This window comes from Rhineura floridana, chromosome 1, assembly GCF_030035675.1.
Source record: "Rhineura floridana isolate rRhiFlo1 chromosome 1, rRhiFlo1.hap2, whole genome shotgun sequence".
Taxonomy (NCBI): Eukaryota; Metazoa; Chordata; class Lepidosauria; order Squamata; family Rhineuridae; genus Rhineura; species Rhineura floridana.
The window spans coordinates 209,256,239-209,283,732 of NC_084480.1; the positions used below are offsets into that span (position 1 = coordinate 209,256,239).

General features: G+C 42.3%; 1 protein-coding gene and 1 long non-coding RNA gene across 4 annotated transcripts in view; one reads left to right on the forward strand and one right to left on the reverse strand.

The window, feature by feature from the left end:
- Positions 1-27,494, reverse strand: part of LOC133367277 (uncharacterized) — a 69,703-nt gene that overhangs the window by 27,449 nt on the left and 14,760 nt on the right. Inside the window, exons 2-6 of one of the 3 annotated variants that reach the window (XR_009758559.1) lie at positions 12,216-12,412; positions 6,624-6,682; positions 6,166-6,209; positions 3,277-3,333; positions 1,332-1,443 (exon numbers count right to left, since the gene is read on the reverse strand). This is a non-coding gene — a long non-coding RNA (uncharacterized LOC133367277). The remainder of the gene's footprint in view (positions 1-1,331; positions 1,444-3,276; positions 3,334-6,165; positions 6,210-6,623; positions 6,683-12,215; positions 12,413-27,494) is intronic. The other 2 variants (XR_009758558.1, XR_009758557.1) reach the window with 2 other exon arrangements.
- Positions 591-26,979, forward strand: LY86 (lymphocyte antigen 86). The gene is made up of 5 exons (XM_061591322.1): positions 591-770; positions 15,834-15,920; positions 22,011-22,139; positions 25,318-25,370; positions 25,530-26,979. The coding sequence occupies exons 1-5, from the start codon at positions 653-655 to the stop codon at positions 25,611-25,613; spliced, it is 471 nt and encodes a 156-aa protein (XP_061447306.1). The 5' UTR covers positions 591-652; the 3' UTR covers positions 25,614-26,979.

Sequence of the window (27,494 nt, forward strand, 5' to 3'; positions counted from 1 at the left end):
ATATATATCTGGGAAAGTATTTGGGGGCTAATTAAAATATTGTTTAAAAATAAATTAGGAGATAAAAGAGTACACATTGTAAAGGTGATACTGATGATACTGAATATGTCCTGAACTGTGATAGATCTACTTTCCCAGTATGTCAGCCTTCCGCAACCTGGTGCCTTCCAGATGTTTTGGGCAATACTCCCAGTAGCCCCAGTCAACACAAAGCAAAGGAAAATGTTGGCAAAAGATAAGTCATGCAGACACCAGATCTGTGGATAAGAGTGATTGGACTTTCCTTGTAATCTGATGAAGCATGAAAGTGTTAAGGGCTTGTGGGAGCTGCACACAAGTTAGCATGAAGAGTTCTCCCTGTAGCTCAGCATGGAATTGATGTTTAGTGAGTGACACGTTCTTGGTCCCTTCACTAGCATAAACTAGCATGAAAGAACTCAGGTGTCTTAAAAGAGAAACACCATTCCTCTGCTGAGCCATTTGCTCAGTCTGTTACTCCCTTTCAAAGCATGAGCCTGTATTGGATCATTTAATGCTTGCGCAGGCAGTTCGTGTAGCAGCTGCCACACTTATGAGAAACAGGAAGTAGGCTTTCTAACTCTTCAGGCGCTGTTTATGAAAAAGACACAATTACACAGACCCTCTTAACTGCATGAGGATGTTTAAAGTTGCTTCTCTCATCTTGTTGCTTTATGCCACTGCCAGTGTCGGATGGCCTACACACATCATCTGCAAGAATGATCGCCTGGAAATAAGCTACAGAAGCTGTGGTGAGATCTTATAGTTCCATTTAACTTTTCCTGATTGGGGCATCATTCTTGTATCAGCAGAAAACAGGCAGCTGGAGGGCAGTAGATGGCTTGCTAGTTTTGGATGTGGCAGACCCATGTCAGATTCCAATATTAGGAGAGTCATTCACCCCAATCCAGAGATTTACATATATCTAGATGAGTGTCTGTGCATGCATGTGTGTGTGTGTGTCTTTCATGTGCAAGGGTTTCTATCCATTTCAATAGAGGGACCTGATCTACATACACAAAATACCTGCGTGTGGATTGTTTCTTCACTGAAATAAATGGGGAGACTGTTATGTGCAGAGAAGCTTCCTGTGTGCATCAGAATTCCTCTGCTCAGAACACATCACTTAATTATCTTTTTATTTAACAAAATGTGTATTTTGTTTGGAAAAGTTACTTTTTTAAAACTACAACTCCCATCAGCCCCAGCCAGCATGGCCACTGGATTGGGCTGATGGGAGTTGTAGTTCAAAAAAAATAACTTCCAAGCTCTGCCACACACACACACTCAATCTGACAGGAGACTTAACATACTACTCCGAAGGAACCGTGTCGTCCAAAGCTGTCATCGTGCTCAGCCATGCAGCGGGCACTTCTAGTGGCGGCATCTCCCTTGGCCCGTGGGCTTGTTTGTTCTGCAAATCTGCTGGAAAGAAAAAGACACAAGCTGCTCTGAAATGGGCGGAAACAAAGCCGCTGGGCGGCACTTCCTTTTTAACTCGGCAGCTCGGCTGGCCTTACGCCTCCAACGCTGCACGGATGCGCCTTACAACGGAGACAAAGGGAATTAGCTTCAGAGACATTGCATTCAGATGAGGCACGTGATGTGAAAAGCGATGAACGGCAAATGGAAAAGCAGATCGTTTGTTTTTCCAATTCGTCCAAACACAAAGGCCATGGGGCTTTTTTTCCTCCCCTGGAGCTCAGGCACAGCTTTACACATCCATTGAAAGAAAAGCAGTGAGGGGCATGAGGAGTAAGTAAATATTTGGAACGAAATCGTTTAGCAGCCAATTCTTAGGAGGCAAAGTCAGCTGTCAGATATTGTCAGTGGATTCTCCTGTATTAGGAAAATGGCACTGGAGCTATGAGACTGCCTTAGTTTTCTCCCTGGTTTTCAGGAAGAAAAACCACCCACAGCTGTCCTCTGCCCGGTTGGACCACTGGTCCATTCTAGTCCAGTCCTGTTACTCTGCCCAATGGCATCTGTCCAAGGGCTCAAGCTAGCCCTGCTTCCCACCAGGGGTTGAAACTAGGATCTTCTTAGGTAACAACTTAGGCACCATCAAGAAATAGGAAATGCATCACAAAAGAAAGCAAAATAGAGGTGCTTATTTGCATTAAAATTATATGTGTTCATTTATATGCATTGCTGCAAATTTGGAAATGCTTACTGTAACTTCCATGGAAACAACACATCTCACCATTATGGCGAAGGCTCTAAACAGATGACCTGTGTGCTGCCAATTGTTGATGTGACACCTCAAGGCCCCTAGTTGCCCTTTTTATGGTTCTTATCTTTAAACTGGAGTTTAAAAGAGAAGACTCCTCCAAATAAAACTGTCCTCTCTAAAGCAGGGCATTTGGGCACCCTAGACCTTCCACATGCAAAGGAGGTGCTTCACCACTAAGCTATGACCCCAATCCTAAACAAGCAACATTTGTCATAAGGAAATCAAACCCTGGTCCTCCACATGATGAGCAGCCAGTGATAATGGCCATTATATTATGGAGAAAGAATGGATAACATAACAACAAAGCAACTTCACTATTACCAAGCTACAGGTACAGATGGGGGAGAAACAGGGCCGGCTCCAGACATGACGAGGCCCTTGGGCACCAGCGTGCCCTGAGCCCCTCCACTCCCCTTCCGCGATCCGCGGAAACAGCCACGGGAGGGATCGCAGGACAGGAGCTTCTGAGCCGCCCGCTGTCCCATCTCATCCTATCCCCCTCGCTTCACCTACCTTTCCGCTTTTTTCGCAGCTGTGTTCACTGCGTGTGCAGGTTTGCCATCAATCAAGATGGCGGCCGAAGTTTCCCTAAGGGGCTGAAGCCTCTGCCGCCATCTTGTTTGATGGCAACAATGTGCGCGTGTAGCACGCATACGTGCCATCAACCAAGATGGCGGCAGAGGCTTCAGCCCCTTAGGGAAACCTTGGCTGCCATCTTGATTGATGGCAAACTGCAAAAAACAGCGGAGAAAAAGGTAAGTGAAGCGGGGGGATTGCAGGCGGTTCAGAAGCTCTTGTCCCGCAATCCACGGCTCCTGTCCTGCTTCCACGGATTGTGGAAAGAGAGCGGAGGGCCCTCTGTAGCTCCAGGGGCCCTCGGGCCAGTGCCCAACCTGGCCGCCCTTTAGAACCGGCCCTGGGGAGAAATGAGATTAAGTTCTCATTCAAACATGAACCTACCAAATTTGTATTTTCCAAACAATATGTGAACTAAAACGCAGCCATCTTTTGAAATCTGCACTTACCTATGTTATGCAATGCAGTTCTCCAGCCCAGTAATGTGTAAAAAAAAAATGCATATGCTAGAGTAAAGTGTGCAGAAAAATGCATATATTAGTGAAAATAACATACAAAAATGCATTGTATTAGGGAAAATATAACTGTTAGATAAATATGCTTTGCAAAAGTGTGTATGTGAGGCAAAACTGCATACCCAAATTTTTATTTAGGAGAAATTTTCACTAAAATGCTAATGAATTTTCATGAGGATTTATTTTTTTTTAAAAAATCACAGACTGATGTAGAAGTGTGGAACTGAAGATTAAAAAGATGAGAAACCATAATTGACATATATGCCCATGCCTACCTGCAGGTGATACATAAAAGTAAAAGAGGGTAAGGCTATCAATGGCTACTGGCCATGATGGCTGTGCTCTGCCTCCACAGTCTGAGGCAGTACGCTTCCAAATATCAGTTGCTGGAAACCACAAGTATGAAGAGTGCTCTTTGCAATCAAGTCCTGCTTGCAGGCTTCCCATAGGAATCTAGTAGGCCACTGTGAGAACAGGTAGCTGAACTAGTTGGGCCATTGGCCTGACTCAGCATGCTCTTATGTTCTTATGCAATAAGTTCACATTGATTGAAAGCTCACCTTCAGCAACAGATGAGCTACTTTTTACAATCCAGCCACTATATCAGCCAGTGTAAAATCTCTGGAAAATATACGATAAGCAGACAAAACAAAAACAAGATCTCTATATATATCCCCAACTTTATAGCATCTGGTTCATGCCACAAGCATCAACTTGTGTACACAGTGCAAAGCCTACTTACTTGGAAGCAAGTCCCACAGAATCGGGCTCTTCATCTGAATAAACATGATCAAGCTATACATGCTTTTGAAAAAGGTTAGGTAGCTCTGTTTCCTTGAACGTTTGGTTTTCATTAACAGTGGATGAGTGAGTGAATGAATGACAGGCTGGTTGGCAAATGGAGCCCCCTGGACCAAATCTCTGCTCCTGGGAGGCACTACTTAGCCCTTTTACCAACCTAGGAGGATAAACTGGGGGGAAAGTGGCATTTGAGGCAGGCTAATTAAGAAGACAGAAAGTGATGCATTGAGACCCATCACCACCCATTTCAAAATGATCCTGCATGAAAAGTTGCTGCAGACTAGTCCTCTGATCTTTTTACTTATAGAGATAATAAAGAAAAGTAAGCCCTGACAACCACATTTCGGGAAGAAAAGTGGTTTTGAAAGGGTCCTATTATGAGTAGAAAACCAGCAGATAGGTAAGGAGTACTTCAACCTTTTCCAATCAGCAAATCTTTCCCCACCCCAGCTGCTTTCTTCATCATGGAGTTCCACGTGCTGGCATTTGGAACCCCACTGAAGATACAGCAGCTTGGGAAGCTCAATTTGGATCAGACAAATGGTCCATGGGAAAAGGGTTCCTTCTCCCATCCACCAATTCTCTGATCAAAATGGGACCCTCCTGGAAAGGCAGCCGTGGGAGCTCTGTTACGAATGTTTGTTCACCCCACAGTGACAGATTCAAGGTTACTGAGTGAACTTCATGGCTGAACAGGAGCTTGAACCTGGAACCAACATCCAACCTTCTATCCACTGTGGCTCTCGTGAATTGTTTCTTCAGATAATTGCTCAAAAGAGTTAATCATAAAGCATGTGTTTGAGAAGATTAGGGCTGTATAACTTTCTACGCTTCCCTTATATCAAATTAGCAGAAGAGATAGAGAGTTTTACTTTTTTAAAAAATCATATCTGGAGAGGAAAAGGGATCTCTCTCTCTCTCTCTCTCTCTCACACACACACACACACACACAATTTTCTCTTCTCTCCACAGCCAGAGTGCATTCCCGTTCACACCTTCTCTTAGTCTCTCTGACAGATTAAATCCAGACTCATCAACCATGGTGACAGAGATCAAGAAAAAACAAACCCAGAAGCCAGTACATTTCAGATTTGTCTTTCCCAGAGCTTGTGGGCTTAGATTAAACTCTGTCATTTAACATGAAGCATAACCCGGTGCTATTTCCAGAAATCAACACCATGGCAGAGAGAAGAGAAATATCCATAACCTTCAAGGTACGAAAATGTCTCCCCAGTGCATGCTTAAGGAGAGTCAGTAATAAAGACAGATTAGGCGCCAGATGGTTTTACTGATCATGTGAGACACAAATCAGAGTGTGTCAATACAGGAGAATTTATAAAGCACTCAGATACCTGACACACAGGATGACATGACTCGGTCCCAGGCACGGCCTGCTCTTTTGGCAGGCAAGTGCTGTAGTCAGGGGTGCCACAGAATTTTCTGGGGCCAGTACACTGTATGTGAATTGGGCCATCCGACCCCCTTGCAAAAGAGGACATCACATTTGCATAAAATTTGCATATGCTTCATATTAATATTTTGCCAGTGGAGTGGAGGGCCCAAAATAAATCATTGGTCACACATGTAATAAATTGTCTGGCAGACGGAGAACGAAAAGCTGAAGCTTTTCCTATAATTGTATTGCCTTATTAGAAAAGGCTTAACCTGTTGAATTTCTGCATGCCACACAGCTGTTAAAGACATAATAACCCTGCTTTCCCACAGTACCAAAACTAATCCAAAGTCTAGAGTGCAATTTTGTATTCACTTACCTGGGAGTAAGCCCCATTAAACACAAACAAATTTACTCCTGAGTAGGCATGTATACCATTGTGCTGTAAGTTAACTATACAGCAAATTCTTAACAAGTACCTTGTCTTTAGGACATATGACTAAGCCTCTATGCAAAGTTTTCAAATTTGGCATATGTCGTTAATCATGGGGGAGAGGGAAGGAATTATTTAACAACCATGCATAGTTATTGTGTAGTAGTATTTGCAAAAAGTAACTTCTGTGGAGTACCTTATCTCAGATGAACCCACCACAGGAAGGATACATCCTGGTTACTAGGAAAAAATGAAGGACAAATTACAGACTCCAAGGACTAGAAAATGATACATAAGCAGGAAGTACACTGAAAGGGGGGAGAGAAACAACAGCTCTTTTGGACCCCAGAGATTCCTATCGCCTGTTGTCCAAACAACTCACTCATCAATCACAGCTGACTTCACTCACTGGTTAAAAACACTGAATGGCGAGAGCAGCCAAACTGGCTCATCTTACAGAAATTACTTAGAAGGGCACTTGCACATTTTGCTTCATAACTTTGTTTCTAGGAGGGCCACAGACTTACTTGTCCTCTTTTTAAAAACATGAAAGCTCAGAGTATGGAGCTTCTGCCGACTGAAGGGCCCAGTACATCAGTACCCCCCAGTCAACAATATGGCAATCTTTTCTTGAGGGGACCCTTACACACTCACCCAAGCAGCTCAAATTACACTGTTTGAAGTAAGCTCCAGAGTATCATTTCAGATCTCAGCTATGGAAAGGAAGACAAAATTATCAGCTGGGATTTAAAGGCCCACTCCTGGATATTTTCTAGATTAAACTGCAAAAAAGGTATTAAGATCATATCCTGTAGCTACTTTTTGTACCTTGTAATAATGATGGCAATGTTAGCAATATAGGTCAAATATGGTGGTTCTGTTTCTTAAAGCAAATAGAATTGAGCCGTTGGCATGCATATTTAGGAGTACTTAGGCCTGTTTAATCATTTGTAACAATAGTAACTCGTGTGGTTCATATATCAAGGTCAAACCATAATGTCATGGCTGAAACCATGGTTTGGCCATGATGTCTGAACCATACCAATGTGGCTGTTTTGTCATCATTACCATGGTTTGGTTATCATGAATGGGCTTCCTACCCATGCCTTCTCTCCTCCTGTCACATGCCCCTATACTCTCCCTTACGTCCTAGACTAAAGTAACTATCATTTGCTGCAACATCCAAATTGGTCAGACTAAGAGTACTGCAAATCATTGTTTGTCTCCAACTCAAATTGGAAAGCCACTTCGTATCTCACATCTGGTCTAGATGCAATGATCTCAGTCTAATCAATCATGGTTTATTAGCTCAAACACTAGTGTTGTGTACTCTTTCCCCTACAGCCTCCTTCCCTCATTTGCCTTAATAAGAACATTTCCGGGGGGTTTCATATCTTGGTTTGTAAGCAGAGATTAAACCATAGTTTCCCAGTTTGGATGTAATGAGAAACTGGTTTAACAAATCACAATAGAAGGGCCAAAGCTGGGTATGTGCAGGGGCACAAGCTTCATTCTTGGTCTGGCATTGTTCTGACTGTATGTGCCAAACTGGAAGGAAACCACAGTTTACAGTAGTCAGTTTGCCCTACTCAGATGTCCATGGCAAATGAGAGTCCTCATGAACCAGGTGTTGCATTTTATGCTAATCCTGCCTCGAATAAACCCATGGTTGGTATTCAGTACTAGTCCTACTCAGTATAATGGACCCACTGAAGTTAATAGACTTGACTAACTCTGGTCTCTTAGTTTCAAAAGGTCTGCTTTGAGCAAAACGTAGTTGGAAGCAACCCCAGGAAATTAGGAAGAAAACTGAAGCACATAAGGGAAGCACACAAGCATGAAACAATGGCTCGGCTGTGACATCTGAACCAAATGTCAGTGGGCAGAATTAGAAAAAGAGATGCTCTGGCTGGCAGTGAATCTCCAGGGTCTCAGAGACCTTTCATATCACCCACTCCCTGAGATATTGAAAAGAAAACAACCACAATGGCCTGGAGATGCTAGGGATCGCACCTGAGACCATCTGCATGCAACGCGTGTGCTCGCCCCAGTGCCCATCCATCTCAGGCCTGTGGCTGCACTGGGGCAAACACACCCTACAACTCAGTGCCTGAAGCAGCGCAACCTCCTTTTTTCTCAGGCAATTATTTGGAGGGTGCTTCATTCCCCAACAGGCAGTGAGGTGGCAGAGACCTGCTACACTTACTTACTTACTTACTTATTTATTTATTAAATTTATATCCTGCCGCCCTTCCTCTCAGGAGGAGCCCAGGGTGGCAAACAAAAACACTTGAAAACATCTTAAAATCGAGTTCAAAATATATTAAAACATCTTTAAAAACATCTTTTGTTAAAAATAAAAAAGCTTTAAAAGCAATTCCAACACAGACACAGACTGGGATAAGGTCTCTACTTAAAAGGCTTGTGGAAAGAGAAAAGTCTACAGTAGGTGCCAAAAAACTAACAGAGATGGCTCCTGTCTAATATTTAAGGGGAGGGAATTCCAAAGGGTCGGTGCCACAACACTAAAGATCCGTTTCCTATGTTGTGCAGAACAGACCTCACATGCAGAGCGCAGTGACCCAGCTGTATAGGGCTTTGTATGCCAAAACCAGAATCTTAAACTTGGCCCGGTAGCTAATGGGCATCTTACTAGGGTTGTGCACAGCCCCCCCCCAATCCAGTGCCTTGAGTGGCCCCGATCCAACCCCAAATAATCTGGGGCCAACCCAACACAGATCTGGACCCCAAACCAATGATTAATTAACCAGTGATTAATTAGTGTTTAAAGCCCTAATTAAACATATAGTTGGGAGAGGGGAAGAAAGAGACACAGGGTGCCTTCTGTGTGCCTCCTTCACTCCCCCCACCACAAGACCACCCCCTTTTGACAGCCCCAAATCACTCCGGGTGGACACAATCCAACCCAGAGTGATCCAGGGTTGCCTTAACCTGCTGTAGCCAAATCCCAGGACAATCTCAACCTGCCCAATTCAATTTGGGATCTGGGATTCAACCGGAGCCAGTGCACAGCCCTAGCACTTACACTGAAAAGAGAGCTCAAAGTGTGGTCTACAGTGCTGCAAGACTCTTTTTAATAACCTTCTGCAACTATTCAACTATCAAGTGTAAGGCTGAAATGTGCCACCAAATTTAAATGAAAGAGAGAGAGAGAGTGTGTACATCAGCTATCAGAATTCTGGGGAACACTGTTTTTGGGTAACATTTCCTAAACAGACCAGGCCATGGTGAGAAAACACCTAACTGTGATATTTAAAAAATGTCCTGTAATCATTTCTTCATCAGGGCTATTGGGAGTATTAAATGAGAAGGTGTCTTATTAAGGGCTTTGAAGGTAGAAAGCATTGTGTGTTAAGAATGATTCCTTCATGTGCTCATTTCCAGTTCCCTTCCTGCTCTGCTATTTTAGTGTGAAGCCTGGGAAAAAATGAGCTAAGATAATTCACTGGCCTGCCATTTGACTGTTCCCAGAAGTGTAAAATGGAAAGGCCAATGATACTGATGTACTCTGTGGAGAGAGAGAAGAGGGATTCCACCCCCCGCCCTCCCAGAACTGCATGATCTCAGCCAGATCAGTGCCTAGAAAACCATGCTATTAATCTGCTGGATTCTGTTTTCACAAAAATAAGCTCAAGCAACACTCTGCTAGAAAACAATCCACTAACTGTTCAGGATTATTGAACCAAAATGTGCGTGGACATTAAGAGGTTATTGGAGGAGGAAATGGAACAATTCTAACAGGTGATATTCTTATTAGCGCAAAAAATTATGCTTGCACAACATAACTTCCTCCTTTCCTCCCCCACCCCATGCTCTAGAGGGTTGGGGGGAAACCCAGAAAATATTGGGGGGTGCTGGAGAAGGAGAGGTGGGGAAAGTTCCATTGCACAAGTGTGCATCCCTGCACTAACAGAATGAAGTTACTTAACACTGTGTTGGATACAAACCTAAGACCTGTTCAGGTGTTCAAAGAACACGTGGGGGGATAAAAAGCAGCGGGGGTTCCCAAGTGTGTGTATGATAGCCCCACCCCAACATCCCTGTGAGCTACACTAATACCAACCTTTGCTCATTAAGGCCAAAGGTCTTCATTCATTGACAGAACTAGCTTAGGATAGAAACACACTCACTGTTCTGCTAGTTCCAGTATGTCTCCACCTCTCTCGTCTGAAAATGGGGCAAACGACACTAGTCAAACCCCACCCCTTTTTACTGTAAAACCTGGAGGGAGCAGCTTGAGTGCTTTTTTTAAAAAAAAATCAGCTTCAAAGAGATTTTGCAACTGGCAGATCAACCCAATCACCTTCCAGGTGTGGCTAATGGAGAGGCTTTGTTCTGGCAGCTACAAGTGTGTTTACAGCCTTAGAATTCACCCTGCACTTGAGACCCCTGCACATCCAAAGCTCTTGATCACAGGGAGGAGTTTAAGCATGTTCGGCAAAAAAGAAAAGAAAAGAATCCCCCTTCAGACCTGCTTTGATGTGCAAAGATCTATGGTGGGGACAAGAGCACTGGAGGAGTGGCTGGTACGTGCAGCTTTGCAGTGCCTCCTCTCTTTATTTCCCCACATTTCTTGAATGCCTGAATGGGGTTCTAATGTAGGTATTCTAGTGTAGGTAGTGATTCCAAAATGGCAGGTGGGTCTTGTCTCCCCAGTGAGTCATAGGCGCATCAGACACTTCATTGTTTGGGACATTATCCATTTGGGAAAAGCCTACCTGTTGCTTAGATTACTGGCCAAAGGGATGAAAGAGATGAAAATGTAAGGCTTACTAGAGTCAGTTAGGCAGCTAAACAAGACTTTACCATGGTTGCTCCTCAGAACTATTTGAGTAGCATGGCTGAAGCCATTTTTTAAATAGAGTGCCAGTACAAAAAAACTCAGTGGGTTTCATTTCCAGGCAGTAATGTAGTGTAATGTGAATTCGGAAATGCAGGGTTCCCTTCATGATAGCCATGCCACACCTCCTCATTTGCTTTCTCTGCCATCATCTCCACACTCATCAGTACTCCAGCTCGTAGGACGCCAGAGACATAGGGACCTGGCTTGGACCCTGCTCCCCAAAAGGTAAGGTGTGTAAGACACACACACCCCGAGACCCTGCATGACTACACCCCTGTCAAGACAGAAGTTCATAACCTTATCCCAAGTCAGACCACCGGGTCTATATAGCTCAATATTGTCCACACTGATTGGCAGGGTTTCAGACTGGGGTCTTTCCCAAACCTATCTGGAGATGCCAGATAGGCACCTTCTAGCACCTTCTGCATGCAGTATTTGTGTGGCAGAGCAGTCAACCCCAACTGGAAACAAAATGCCATCCTCAGGATGTGTCCAGACCAGGGTCCAATCCAGGTGGGCAGTTTTTTGTTTTGTTTTTTGTGATACTGCTGCTTCTTGCTGGCTCATGAGGCACAAGATGCAGGCGCCAACCTGCAGTTGTTTCTGTGATAAAAGGGATGAAGTGCAACAAGTAAACTTTGAATATGTGAGGGAGAACAGATTAGAGAAAGTGGGTGGAAGGAAGCCTGCAAATTCAACAGCGCTGCCTATTCTCGAACGTGGCAGGGAAGTGAAAGGTTGAAGTAGAGTGTCATTTTCTAGTAAGAAAGAAGGATAAACATTGTGACTCTGTGAGAATTCAGGATGTGTCCATTTGCAGCCTGGAGGGATAGACAGAACTTCATAAGGGAAGCAGGGAGGAGGGTGGTTCTTAGGACAACAAATTGGGCTTCTTTTTTTAAGTCTATGCATTTTCTTGCGCTGCTTCATCTGAGCCAGGGCTTTCCTGGAGTTAAGCCCAGAATCTGCTTTCAAAAGCATAGATCAGCAGCAAAGCTTGGGAAATAATATAGAAGAGAATCCCTTTAAGTATGTGTACAGTATCTTTCCTTTGTCAGTTGAATAACCACCAGCAGCTTGCCCATCACACAACTGTGGCAGGAGGTGGTGTAGGGACAACATAGGACGGGCATACTAATTCGACAACATGACATCCAGGCTACTGTGTCTAGCATCAGTGTCTTATTTTAGGGAAAATAAATGGTTGTGTGAACTGGCTACCCCAAGCACAACCCGCCAGAATGTGTACCCATCCCGCACAGTTTTCTCAAATGGCTCACAGCACTCAGCCAGCATCAATCTGTACAGGAAAAGAAAAAATGCTGCGCAGACTGAAATGCCCAATCCACCATCCTGTGAACTGCATATATGCACACACATACCATTTTCATGACATCTGAAGCAAAGCACAAAATGCCAGTTGCCGTACATCTGTTCCCACTGCAGGTGGGAATCTAATCCACACTTGAAGGTACGATGCACAGGTAGAAGAAGGATGACTGGCCTTAGATCTATGGCTCATGCAGCATAGAGGCAACGTTTTGTAGAAGGAAGTGTCTTTTTTCCTTTTTTTGCTGACCTGTCACATGCAGTGCAGAAAAATAAAAAGAAGTGAAACGTTATTGTGCAGAAGTCAAATTATCTTTATCCAGAATATAGCTGAGGAGGAAATGGGGAACGGGGAACTAAAATACAGAAAACAGAAGTCAAAATCAATGTGGTTCCTGTAGGTGCAGGAAAATGGTCTTGCAATCTATTTGCAGTACTTTGTGAAAAGACAATTACAAAATAACTGCCAGAAATTTGTAAAAAAAATTAAACAATGCTCAAATGCTAAAAAAAAAATCCTCTCTAAGATCCCAAATCACACATTACTGGGGGAAGGGCATGGGTTTTCTTTGTGCATCTCCTTGCTAATGTGAAGCTGAAATAAATGTGTGACAAGTCATAACTGTGAGCACTTCACACAAATGGCAGACAATAAAGGGGACTGAAGGAGCAGACAAATGCTAATGCTAGGAAATCAGATCATGAGTTTTTTCAACATCACATTACTAGGGAAAGCACAGCTTCTACAGGAAAACAATCAACTTGGTAATGTTGTGTTAATTCTATAGTGGGACAGAAATCTTTGTCTCTGTTCAGACTCAAATGAAAATAGCTGAATGTCTTGATTAATTTTAATTCAGCAATTAAATTAATTCAGTTGGGAGCTTCCCTCTGAAATTCTTTGTTCAAATACAGCCACCTCTATCTGAAATACACTGATGACAACTTAATCATCTAGACTTGCACATAGGAGTCGCTAAAGATGTTCCATGGTCTTCAACAACTTTTTCCCCACCATCAGCACAACAGGTGTTCTGATGTCAGTGGGGCCGTGAATCCACTTGGGTTTTAGTCTGAAATTTCAAGGAGCTTCCCAAGGTGCTCAGCTCCTTGAAAGTTTGGACTAAAACCTGGAACGGATTCATTGCCCCACTGACATTGGAGCCATCAACCTCCATTGACATTTACTGGACACCACTGTGCAATTACATACTGCCTTATAACTACATAAGAACCGCTTTTGGTTCTTATATCAAAAACCTATGGACCATCTTCCACCCAGAACACACCAAAACGTCCATTATCAACAGCCAAGTCCTAAGGTACAACTGCATCTGACTCATCAGACAGAGATTCACATCTTAGACTATGATATCACCGGGGGGGGGGGGGAAACAGATTAGCAAGGCCAAATTAGTACCCACGAACAATCTATGACAGGACGGACCTAGAAGAGAGAGTCACAGTGACAGATGACAATTTTAGCTCCCAGCTAAAACTATTCCAATACGTCATCAAGAATCTCCTGTCCATCCTGGACAAGGATACTTTCCTCTCGCAGACCGTAAATGGCAGGACAGTTTGAACGTGCAGACAGCACCCTAATGTAAAATAGCTACTCTCAAGCAGCAACAGACTACATAACAGAGACACAGGAACCAGTCCCTGCAACAGACCCAGATGCCAACTCTGCCCATATCTACACACGCAACTCTTTTACAGGGCTTCATAACATCAGGTATAACAGCAAGGGTTCATTCATCTGCTCATCTTTTAATGCAGGGGTGGGCAATCTGAGGCCCTAAGGCAGCATGCAAGTGCAACGGAGGAGGAAAAATGGGGGAAAGAGGGTTGCAGAAGGGGAGAGACAGGACAAGAAAAGGGATGGCAGAAAGAGAGGGGAAAGGAGGGCCCCACCCACTTTTGACTCTGACCTCATCCACCATAGGGATGCAGCCCCTGACAGATCGGCCCACAGGAAGAACAAAAGGTTGCCTACCCCTGTTCTAATAAGATATACTTTCCAGGTGCCAGAAACGCCCATCTGCACTCTACATAGGACAAACAGGCCAGTCTCGATGGACACAAATCTGGGGTCAGAAACCACATTCAGAAATCAGTAGAAGAACGTTTTAGTCTATCAGGGCACTCTGCTAGTGGCCATATTCAAAGACGGGAGTCTAGCTAGCTTTGGCATGCATCCATTGCAACCAGAAATAGCAGGAATAGTGACAGACAAATGTAGGGCTCCATTTCCATAATATTTCACATCCCACGAGCCAGAACTGGTCTTCCAGGAATGAAGAACAAAGGAAAATGCAGTCTTTTTTCAATAGCATTAGTTCTTAAACTGTGGTCTGAGAACCACCAGTGGCCCTTGATGCCCTTTCAGGTAGTTCTTGACATTACAATGAAAAGTGAAGGAAAGGCTGGAGGTTGTTCTGTTTAGAGTGCCATCTCAACAGTATGGGGGCTCTGACCCAAGAGAAAAGTTCAAGTGTGAGCAAACAAAGGAAGGGAAGGCAATGGTTTTAGGATTCAATGGGATCCTGGAAGCTCTGTATAGAGCCCAGGCAGGAAACTCCATAACAGTAGAGCTCAAATGTTGTTCCAGCAACAGTCAACCTCAGGCTGAGCCTTAAACGGGAGGTGCAGTTAGCTCTGTCTTCCATGAGGAGTCTCTTAATTTAGCTCAGCCAGTGGCATTATCTCCAACTGAGTGGGGTAGACTGTGGTTCCGCTAGACTTGCTGACCTGGAATCCTCAAAGTCAGAGGAGGGCAACATGACGTCCTTGGGCCTCAAAGGTACAAGCACCACTGGCTCCTCTTGCACAAGTACTTCTGGGTTAGTATGGTCATCTGGGGCTGACTCTGAGGGCAGCTTGTACAGTACAGTATGCTTATGAAATGCTATGCTTTGGTAGAGTTTCTTTATATACTGCTTTTGGGGCCCAAGGCTCTCAAAGCACTAAACAGCATCAATACATATTACAAAAGAAACATATAGTAAAAGTGCAATGCCTAGATGAATCAAAACAATATGAAATGGCATGAAATTCCCTCTCCCACTCCAAATCCCAACCCATCCTGCAAAGATCCCAGGGTCACAACAGAGGTTGTGCTAATTTCCAATTTAAATTTCACCTTTGGTATTGCAAAAGCGGTGTTGCAAGCAACTGCAAGAGAAAGTCAAACAGCTGCTTAATCATATCATGGCCACCAAGGGATGAGGTACAGCATCTGCTTTGCATTCAGAAGGTCCCAGTTTCAATCCCCGCATCTCCAAGTAAGACTGTCTGAAAACCTGGAAAGATGCTGCCAGTCAGTGTAGACAAAGCTGAGTTAGATGGACCAATGGTCTGCATACAAGGCAGTTTCCTTTGTAACTGCAGCAGGCTATTGAGCTTTCTTGAGTCCACTGAATAGAGCAGGGTAATAGTACAGAGAATAGTGGACCACCATGTAATCAGATCAGAATAGTGGTTCTCATTGCATCAACATTTCAGAGTGACTCTTCTGCAGGTATTTGATCCAGACTGGTAGAACAATATTTTCTAGACAAGTCTACCAAATCTGCCATTAAGGGATACAATTACTTCTAAACCAACTCTTTGCTGTACTAGATAGAACATTGGTTCACCTATGACTTGCATTTTTGTTTTCTTCACAGATCCGCTGCAAGATCTTGCTTTTAGCTTTTCCAGCTGCTCCAGTGTAGTGCCCCAAACTATTAACATCAGATTAGCAACCATTTTAAGTAAGTATAAAATATTTGACTGCTACTCTAATGAAGAAGTTCCATTATAAATGGGTATTTGTTAAATAAATAATTAAAAGGAGAAGTTCTAAATTAGAATTCTCAGCTATTGGTAATTTACATCAGCAAACAAGCTTCTGGAAAGGTTTCAGACATGTACTTGGCCCTAAATTTTGTTGCCAGACGTGCATCTCTCGTTAGCTTGTCTATTTTGGATGCTTACAACTGCTTCACCTATTATGTTCCACTATCTGCTGACTGAAGTATGGGTAAAGGGTCATCTGAAGATGTCTATTTAATGTTAGGGAATAAACCAAGGCATTTCTGCAAGGGAGATTCCAAGTAAAGTGCAATAAACTGAAGTCTGGGCAGTAGTTTACAAAAACAAGGCTGAGTTTTCTGTGACATCCTTGGTGGTGCCCTGTGGGCTGTGGTACCCACACTGACCTTGCAATTCTTTCATTCTTTGTAAATTAGTAATAGGGTTCACAGTAGGAATCAGCACAATTGTGATGTTGTCTACAGAGAAGTTAGCATTTTGGTTGGAGCCAGTTGTATCTTCTTGTATGTAAGACCACATGGGAACAGGGCCACCACACACTGCTCTGTGTACCAATGGCTGCAGCCCCCATCTATCAAAATCTGAAATGAAACACCATCCATTTTCAGCAGTGCAGTCAGATTAACCACCCCATGGAATGAAACCAGTATTGGGATATATCATGGCCCACGATCCTCACTCCCTTGCCTTCAGTCAGAGAAGACCTCCATGGATGGAGATTACTGAGCCCCCAGGAGGCAAGCTCCAAAGCAGTGACCCCAGTCAAGGAGGCCTCCATTCCTGGTCCCAGGGGAGGGAATTTTTCCCTCTTCCATTCTCAGATTCAGATTATTCCCTAAACGTCCAGCAGCCAAAAAGGACCATCTTCCTCTACCCCACCAAGCTTAGGAGCCACAGGATCATCTAAATCCAGCAGATAACATGCCTATGAAACAAGGCACATATCCTCTACTTTCCCAGTAGGCCCCTACCAGAGAGGTGGGGCTTCACCCAGACTTCTCTCTGACAGATTGCATAATGCACCAGTAAACTTCAGATCAGTGCTGAAACAATACTCCAAACTTGACAGGAAGGGCAAAAAGATCAGCGAATGGAACCCAGCTAGTTTGGCCTGATGGTTATTGGCTTGTGATAACATGGAGGCAGGCTTTTTCACTGGTGGCACCAGTGATGTGGAATGGCCTCCCTACTGAAAAATGAGAGGCCTCACGGGTATTAGCATTCCACTGTTTCTTGAAGACACACCTGTTTAAGCAAACATTCCCCTGAATTTGAACTTCTTGATCCAACTGTTTTAATTGCTTTTTTAACTATTTAATTGTTATGGCTTTTAATATGCTTGGTTTTATTGCATATTTTAAACATGAGCGTTTTAATGGAATTGTTTTATTGTGTATTTTATTTATGTATGGAGTTTATAATTGATTTTATGCTTGTAAACTGCTTAGAAGCCATTACGGCATGTAAGCATTATATAAACAAATAAACAACAAACAACAAAAAATCACATGCAACATATTGTCACTGCAGGAGCCCCATCCAGATCAGGAGCCTGGTGTGAGGGGTTGGAGGGCTTTAACTCTCCCCCCCCCTGTGGTTTTGATCTGAATCAGGGGCCTTGCATCTGAAATATGCATGGGAGGGGGAATTCCCATAGGAGCAACAGAAACATCCCCCCCAATAAAATATGACAGACATGTGTGGCGCAATTGGGAATGAAATCACAGTGGGGAACTCTATTATGAGCCACCACCATACATGTACACAGGAGCCCAACATGGAACATGTTTCCTGTGTGTTGGCACATTGTGTAAGAAAAGGCTTATATTCAAGCAGTGGCAGCTGGTGACTCCATGTCAGGGGGGCTGAAGCACATTTGACAGCTCCTTGGAAGTTCGGACTAAAACCCAGAGTGGATTCCCGTGCCTCACTGACATGTTGCCACCAGCAGCCACTGTATTCAAGGGCAAATTACATGACAAACATTACATGTAGTTTGGCCCTCAGTGAATGTGGTGTCTGGCCTGATGCTGGAGCTTGCGCCAAAGGCAAACTTAGCTCAGCTACATTATTTGCACATGGCCAGACCTTACCAGAATAGCCACACATGTGGTCAAGCCTGGGACAGGAGAGGCCTTTACATTTAGAGGTTTTTAATTACTTTTTTAAAAACCATTTTACTGGTAATTTTAATGTTTTTTGTGAACTACTTAGAGGTCTGTGCATTCAAGCAGCATATAAATTTTGTTAAATAAAAATAAATTAATTAAAAGCCAGTAAAATGGCTTGGCAAAGATTTAGTAGTAGTGCCCTTGTCCCTGGAACCACCAGGCTTTCAGCCATGACTTTGCCAGCAGACTCCATCCATGACTCATCAGATCCAGCCTTTGTTCTTCCCCTTGACTTGCTTTGCTGTGCCCATGGCCCAACAAATATTTTTGAGATCAAATATTAACCCCTCCCCTACATGCCTCTAGCTTTGCAGGGACTGGATACATTTAATCAGCCAATCTGAGCCCTGATTGTAGCCCCTCCCCGAAACATTTACCTGTCAAATGATGCAACCTTGTACATATGTACTCATAACTGAGTCCCATTGTATCCAGTGGGCTGTGACTCCCAACCAAGTAAGTGTGAATAAGATTGCAGCAAATTTGGGGACCATTACTGTTCATTGTATTCAGAAATACATAGTATCTCACCAATACTGAGAAGGCTTTCATCAGTATGGGTCAATGTGAGTGAAGTCCCCCTTGATATCAGCACCCCAGTTATGGAATTCCCTCCCCTCTCAGATTCAGTTGATGCTAAGGAAGGAAGAACCTTTTCATTTCAGTCCTCTCAATTTCTCATTTTTCCAGTCAGTTCACATTTCTGCAGCAATTTGCCATTAAAAAAAAAAACTCATGAAAATTGTTCAGCATTTAGTATGAATTTTTCCTTTTTTTTTTTTTTTTTTTTCAATAATTTTTATTCAGATTTTCATAAAACATACAAGACAAAATCATAAAACATTCAAAGACAAAAAACAAAATCAAAAATAGTTAAACAAAAAGAAAAAAAGAAAAGAAGAAAAAAAAAAACAAAAATAAAAAATAAAGAGTAAAATATTGACTTCCCATTTGTCAAAGATCAAATCAGTTATAAGTCTATAATATATAGCAATCCTGTCTCTTAAGTCATATTATAAAATCACTTTCCTCCAGTAGTTATCTTACTTAATCATCAAATCTCATAAACATTACTTTATTCTTTCCACAAAAAGTCAAAGAGAGGTTTCAATTCTTTAAGAAATATATCTATCAATTTTTTTTTCCAAATAAGCATATCGATTAATCCATCTCATTACTAATTATGATAATCTTATTGTCATAACCATAGTCAAAATAAACATTTCAATTAATCCATCACATCAGAATCTGTTAGGTTCAGTAATTTCAGTAGCCATTGTTCTATTATCTCTATTAGTTCCATTTTCCATCTTCCATCTTCAGTAGTCTTGTTAAGTCCAGTAATTTCAATATCCAATCTTCCATTATCAATATTCCATAATAATCTTGCTGTCAAAGCCATAGTCATATAATAAGAGTCTGATGGGAATTACCTCTATCCCAAATATTTTCTTGCCATCCATTCTGAATAAGTTGCTGAAATACTGCTGTAAAATCATATCTCTGTTCTTTTTTTCAAAATACACTGGGTCATCTCTTAAAAGTTTTTCCATTGTCACATGGCTGCAGTTAATTCCATAGATTTTCTCTATATTGGGCTCCATCACATCATTCCAGTCCAGAAGATAATCCATGCCATTGATAACTTTATCTCTAGAATCTTCATTAATTTCTTCAGAGATAACATTGAGTTCCAAACAATAGATTTTATTTCTAAAGTCCATAGACTCCAAATCTTGTTCCTGTTCCACGTTTGTTCCAATCTCCGGGATCTCCTCTCTCACAGGGACCCCTATTCCAGTCTCCAGGGTCTCCTCTCTCACAGGGACCCCTATTCCAATCTCCGGGGTCTCCTCTCTCACAGGGACCCCTTCCAGGGTCACCTCTCTCACAGGGACCCTTATATCTTTAATCTCCTGCTTCATTCTACGCAATTCAATTTTCGTTATCTCAATCTCATTCATTATTCTCTGAAACATAGTTATTTCCAGATTCTCAGCCACTTTCTTAATTGCCATTTTAAAAGAAAAATATAGGAAAACCACTTCTTATTTCAGCAACAATTGGGTTAATACTCCAAACTTGGTGACATCACAGTATAAACAGAGCAGACAGCCTTATCTCTCCAATAGTTAAGTAAACAAAATGCAGTTCCCAGGATCGAAGCAATTAATGGCAATCGTCAAGAAACAGATTCGTCAAAATAAAATAGACCAAAAAGAGAGTAGTCTCAAAACAGTATAATATTTTTCAAAATAAAAATCTGGAATAGAAATCCCTCTTCTGTGTGTATCTTTAGAATGCAAATCCAGGACAGCTTTTTGCAACAAAAACAGAGATAAGCTATTAATTAGTGCGTAGCAGAGAGAAGTTACGGCTCCCCAGTGAGATGTCAAAAACCGATCAATCTGGCAAATCTCTTTTAAACAGCAACAATTTAAGTCAAGTAAAAGAAAAATATAGAAAGAAGGGTGCTTGCCTGTTAGTGCGTTCTCTCTTAGAAGATAAGATGAACGTTCGCTTTAACAGATAGAGCTTGCTGTTGAAAATCCGTCCCACCTTCGTCGGCTGGACCTCGTCCCATAAATTAATGAGATCTGGTCGTCCCAACAAAAATAGGCTTTGAGGTTAATCTCTTCGTTTCTCCCTACCCGGGAGAAGTTTAATCAGTATGAATTTTTCCTAACAACCACATTTGTGTATGCAACTGCCTCCTATACACATTTTTGCAAGAAATTTCTCCTAATTTAATGCATTTTTGTATGCTATTATCACTAATATATTCATTTTTATGCACACTTCCCCCTAATATATGCTTTTTAAAAGCAATGTTTGGTTGGAGAACTGCATAGAAAATTTGGATAACTGCGCATTTACAAAGAAAGGTATGTTTTGGTTCTTGTATTGTTTGAAAAATGCAGATTTATTAGATTTTGCTTTAGGTGCGAACTGAATCAAATTTCTCCCGCATCCCCAGCTGACACGGACTCTGTTGAGTTTTCAGCACCAACTTATTTGCTCAGACATTTGGAGGAATCTGCTGAATTCTTGTTCATCCTGTTCTGGGCTGGTGCCAGAGGGTGGCCACATCGGGCCCTGGCTAAGGGCCCCTCCTTAGAGTGGGTGGGTAGCACTCCCTTCCACGATTCATGGCAGCGTCAGCTCCTGACCCTGCCACGGATCGCAAGAGGGAGCTCCCAGGCACCCCCCTACTGCCACGCAGGCCCGCAACGCCTGCCTGCATGCCCCACCTACCTCTCCCTTGACGTAAATGCAGGTTGTGCTGCAGGCTCAAGCCTGCCATTAACCAAGATGGCAGCCAAGGTTTCCCCAAGGGGCTAATGCCCCTGCCACCATCTTGGTTGATGGCAGGGATGCACGCAGATAGCACACACGCTTGCCACCAATCAAGATGGCAGTGGAGGCATCAGCCCCTTAAGGAAGCCTTGGCCACCCTCTTGGTTGATGGCAGGCATATGTGCACAGCGCAGGCAGCATTCACCAAGGGAAAGGTAGGTAAGTGGAGTGTGCATGTATTATGCATGCGTGTGTCGGGCCCCGGGGCAGGCTGGTGCCTAAGGGCCCTGGCATGCCTAGCGCTGGCCCTGATCCTGTTGATTTCAGCTTGTTCTGTTTGCTTTAATATGTATTTTGCATTGATTTTATCATAACTCCCTCTGGGATTGCCTTAGCAATGAAAAGCAGGTAAGAAATATTTTAAATAAACAAATAGCTGAGATTAAGACTGTTATGTAAACAAGGAACAGGATTTTCTCTCTCTCTGTTAAAGAAAGCTAACCATGCTTTGATTTACCTACAGTTGCTCATTAGATTCCTGTTCTATCTCTTTCTCTACAGGGCACAGCATAAGGGAGCTGTCTGTGGAAGTAAGTCTTGTCATCAATGGAAAGAGCGTCCCAGTGTACTCCAAGCAACTTTGTGAGCAGGATCACCCACAGTTTCATTACTGTGGAAAGAGGAAAGGAGGTAATTAATTTTTCAGAAATAATGTGTTAAGTGTTCAGTGGGTCACAGTGTAGTAAGCAGGGAGAACATGCTTTATCACGTGAACCTACCAGGTTGGGGTTATCCTAACATCCTGTTTCATTTTTACACAGCTGGTCAGACTTCTTTCCATCGGAAAGTCTCTGTATTGCAAAATGTGTTGTGCTAGAATTCTCTGGTAGGAGGATTTGTTTACAAGTCAGAGCATGATTTGATACAGGTCTTACAGGTATACAGGAGTTGGTTTGGAATGGAAGACATCTGGGAACCCCATGGGTGTCTCCTCAAATTCCTCAATGAATGAAGATTGGATATCAATGTCCTAAATAAATACAAGTCCAAAAGGTAAGCGTATAACAGCACTTTTAGCAAGAATGGGGTTGTAGAACACCTGCTTTGCATACAGAAGGTCCCAGGTTCAACCCTTATAATTTCCAGGTAGGGCTGAGAATGCCCCATTTGAAACCCCAAGGAGCCGCTGCCAATCTGTGTAGACAATACTGAACTACATGGACCAAGGGTCTGACTGCATTTCTACCAACATTAATTGCTGATTACAGCAAAGGTTCTACAAACAGAAACATGATCAGGGTAAATTATACAAGAAGCATAGGCCACTGCAAAATACACAACTCCCATTCTGTAAAATGTAAATGTACTGCCTTCAAGTCGATTCCAACTTATGGCGACCCTCTGAATAGGGTTTTCATGAGGCTGAGAGGCAGTGACTAGCCCAAGGTCACCCAGTGAGCTTCATGGCTATGTGGGGATTCGATCCCTGGTCTCCCAGGTCGTAGTCCAGCACACTAACCACTACACCATACTGGCCATTCTGTACATATGCACTATTATTGTTTTTATGACACTGATATGTATGTTATTGGTCGCATCAAAAATAGACAAAGACTGTAAATCCTTTTTACAATTATGAACAACATTCCTGCTGCCAAACATGCATTTACACAGCTATATGCCATAGGGGCAAAACAAATTCTCTTCTTGAGTATAGAAAACTGGTAAGCAGGGCAATCAGCTGGTTAAAGTTTTGTTAATCAATCAACTGCCTAACTCTTAAGCAATTAACCAGTGAATTTTATATAAATGCAATGACTTACTGCCAAACCTCAGACGGACACACATTCTTAAGAAATATTCACTAGACAAAAATGATGAGTAAAAAAAATCAACTCTAGTCTAACATCTTAGTATGGTCATAGGCATACATTAGGGATGAGATAATAATGCTTGAAAAGAACCTGCTAAGTAAAAAGTGATCCTGTTTTATGATCAAGGTGGATCGAACAGTGGGGAAAATATGGTGGCTGACAATTAGCACCAACTTTCTTCTAGGTGTTGTACAGTACACAGGAGTGAATGGTCCTTCTCCAGAAAAGGCTTATAAGCTAGACAGAGAAAACAGCCATGACAAAAGAGGGGGCAGCGTTTGATAAAGAAGTAGCAGATAGGGTACATTAATTGAGAGTATTTAGACACCCATAATGTCAACCTTCATTGCCCAAGAAAAGGCTGAGTCACCAAAGTAGATTTTTAAAAGTTAATCATGGGGGCAGCTTGAACATGCTACTGTTTGGTGAATCATCTGATACTGCTGATTGCTGTGCAACAATCTCCTATCAGTACATAGCATGCATGTGTACACACACCGTGAACAATAAATGAGAAACAAATGTGCTTTGATAGCACAATAAGGTAATCATGTGCAAAGGCCCCCATCGCTCTCTGTTTGCTACAGTCATATCTCAATCTTCAATATAATAAATGCAGTGCTGTGAGTTTCATGACCACGCAATACCTCATCTACTAAGATGGCCTTGGAGGAATTGCAAGTGCTTTTTTAAAAAACATGGCATAGAGATATGGCACGGAATAATAGACAAATACTACATGAGCAACCAATCGTGCAAATTATGAAAGCCAGACTGATGGAAACATTAAATTCTGAGTCTCTCTCTCTCAATTGTATATTGAATTAAAGAAAAATAAGAATAATAAAGGCATCCACAGATCTCCTGGAAGGCTGTCTTCTGATGAAGTGCTTAATAAGAACCTGTAGAAAATACATTAGAGTGAACTGGAGTTCATTGCAGGCCCAACGCAAACTGCTGCTTATGTATTAATTCAGAAGGCCAAATTTTTATAGGGGCTTGCCAGTCTTTAGTCTTAGTAAGACAAGAAATATTGTTTTCTCTAACTGAACTATATCATGACAAATTCATAGCTGATTGCATTACATATTACCAGATATCTTCATCTATAGATGCTGCTCCCAAATAAAACCACTTTTCGCAATGTTTTGAATAGCCACTTTCCCTTTAGTGACATGAGATTGGGGCAATAGAACAGGGTATATATTTTAACATTTCTGCATGTGTGCTTATTAGCCTGTGTATGTTGTCTTGTATTGTGCATTTTATATATTTTATTACAAATATTTCCACCAAAGTGCTCACGGTGGCTAATAGCAAAGGTTATCTTTCTATATGAACACTCTTAATTCTAGAGTCGAGAATAATAACACATAGTCTAAAGTGGCAGTAGAAAACACAACAATAGATGTTGCAGCGGTGAAAAGAGGGCAAGCAGTATCATTGTTAAAACAATTAGAAGCCAGAGATAGCAGTAACATACCTGTTTTGAAAGGAAGGGGTTTGTGCAGCCATCAATGAGGAAGTAAGGTGAGCCTCCCTCGGGACAGTATTCCACAACTTAGGGGCAGCCAGCAAGAAAGCCCTCTTGCTAGATATGCTTCTGAAATGGATAATTATTTTCCTCTTGGCCCTGTGTTGGCTCCAGTCCTGTTGGCACTCACCACATGGATTTGGTACTTAGAAGGAGTCATTGCTGTCTGTGCTCAGTTAAAACTGCTGCTAAATACCAAACGCCCTGGTCACTGTGATATATTCCTAGATAACTGAGGGTAGATTACTGAAATACATTCTATGCAGGGGCTGCCCTTAAAGATGTCCGAAAACAGCAACATTGGGTCTCAATTCATGTCTAGGCAGAGATTCCATTTGTGGTTTTGTCCAATATATCATAGTTGTCCATTATAACCACGGATGTTATGTGTGTAGTACACTGTCTAGATATAAACCCATTTCTGGCTTTCTCACTCTCCAATGGTTTATTTCTTTTGCAGAACTTGTCTACTATGAAGGGCCTGTCTCGGTAGGATTTCATGACCTCCCTCAGGTAAGTTCTTTCTAGTTTACTCTCTGAAATATAAGTGTTGCCTATGTAGCAAAGCCACTAGCAGCAGTGCTGCCATTATAAGTGAATGTACCCAAAAAGGGATGAGCCAGTGATGGCAGGCTTATTCTGATCTAATATCTTCCTCTTCTTTTCTTCCAGGGAGACTTTGATGTAAAGGTGGAGTTCTTCAATGAAGACCATCGCACTATTATTTGTGCTGACTTTACAGTTAAGAATCACTGAGGGGGTGGTGTTATTATTGCAGTCACTAAGAGACATGGTTAAAAGCAGCATAAGCTGGAGAAGCGTTTTTAAAACACCCTACCATCTGCAATCCAATAGATGTGGTGTAGCAAAACAATGGAATGTAGAAGTTTAGGTGCAATTCCTGCTTACCTTCTATTGCTTTTAAGGAAATTGCAAAACCTCCTGTATGTGCAGTATATTCAGCTCTCCTTCCTATCACTCTCAGCTTCTTTTTATAACACAATTTGTTTAAACTCAAGGAGCGGTTAAGGGTCATTAACAGCAAATCAATTTCCCACACAGATTCTCACCCAAATCCATTCCCCCTTGGATGAATTTTCTTCAAGAGGATTCATTTTCCTCCCAGACTGTCCTCCACAAAGGACCACTGGTGCCTTTTCATCCCAGTGATTCCAGCTCTCCTTCAGTCTTTGGGGTTTGTGCACAATCTGCTACTGAGCCCTTGGGAGGAAGGGAGGAGAAGGTGGATTCATACCAATGAAAGCCCTAGATCACAGATACAGAAACTGTGGCCCTCTAGATGTTGTCAGACTCCAACTCCCATCAGCCCCAGCCAGCATGGCCAATGGCCAGGGATAATGGGAGTTCTAGTCCAACAACATCTGGATGGTCACAGGTTCTCCATCCCTACACTAGACACTGCCAGAGATGCTCAGAAAGACACCAGTCTACCTCTCCACCCAAGCTATGCCATTTCTTTACCAAAGAAATGGGATTCAAACAAAGCAAAGCATGGTGCTTAAAAGATATTAATGGGCATCTGCTACCAATCAACAACCACCCATGTCAATGAGTGAGACCTCCTCGCCCATCCCTAACACTCCTCCATGAAAAACAATCCCAGTGCCTATGTGGCATTCTGTTGTGATCTGTGCACGCAGACCAGAAAGCAAACCCCATGGACAACATTTTTGAATGGGTACTACCTAGCCCAGAATATACCTCTGAATTCTCAAAATCACCACCACTACTCCAGTATCCCCTTATCAGATACAGTGTTGCCATTTCTTATTATGGGGAGGAGGGAGGAATCTTTTTGACCCAATCTTAGTACTATATTTCTTGGAATGAACCAGCTAGTAATTCATCTATGACTACTTCCACATACAATGGCATAGTTCCATGTGGTCTCTCCTATCATTGAATAGAATGTTGATGTTCTGAAAGAAGTAGCCTTCTGCCTAATCATGTTAGTGGACTAATAAGTACAGCACGAGACACAGCTGAAAATGAACACACTGCATTCAAAAAGTTAATGAACAGAATTGTGCAAAATTACAAGACAACGCAAAGGATGTAAATGTAGCTACCTTAAAATAAATGTTAATTCTAATAGAATGGTCATGGTTGTGAAACATATTCCATTTTATTTTATCTTATTTCCTATGGTGCCATACAGCCTGAGTCTATATTTGTCATCACAAAGCTCTCTGGAAATTCAAAACTTCTTTCCTCCTCTAATTTCATTTCTTGGGGAAAAAACACTGACTGTTTTCTCTTTATTTTTCCCCAGCTTAAGGGAAATGTGCAATTATTTTAACTGCAGTTTTTGGTCTAAGATGGAAATTCGGCAAGCCTTCCCAAAACACATACTGATTTTGTTTTAAAAGTTTTATTTATTTGATCTTTGGTTTTAATTTCGATGGATATTTGTTCTTAATTGGTTTGTAGGTTTTCACTGTGTTTTTACCTATCACTTAACTGTACCCAGCTTGGAGAGGTCTTTGATCAAGCAGTTTGTAAATAAATAAATGAATTCTGCACACTGAATGAAGGGTCACCACTGCCCCTTCCTCACATACTATGGAGTAAAACTAGAACAAGCAGAGGAGGAAATCAGACTGAGTCAGTAGAGAA

Coding starts and splice junctions, on each gene's coding strand:
- LY86 (XM_061591322.1), top strand. CDS start 653: ATGAGGATGTTTAAAGTTGCTTCTCTCATCTTGTTGCTTTATGCCACT. Junction 22,140..25,317: donor CTGTGGAAAGAGGAAAGGAG/GTAATTAATTTT, acceptor TTTCTTTTGCAG/AACTTGTCTACTATGAAGGG. Junction 25,371..25,529: donor GATTTCATGACCTCCCTCAG/GTAAGTTCTTTC, acceptor CTTTTCTTCCAG/GGAGACTTTGATGTAAAGGT.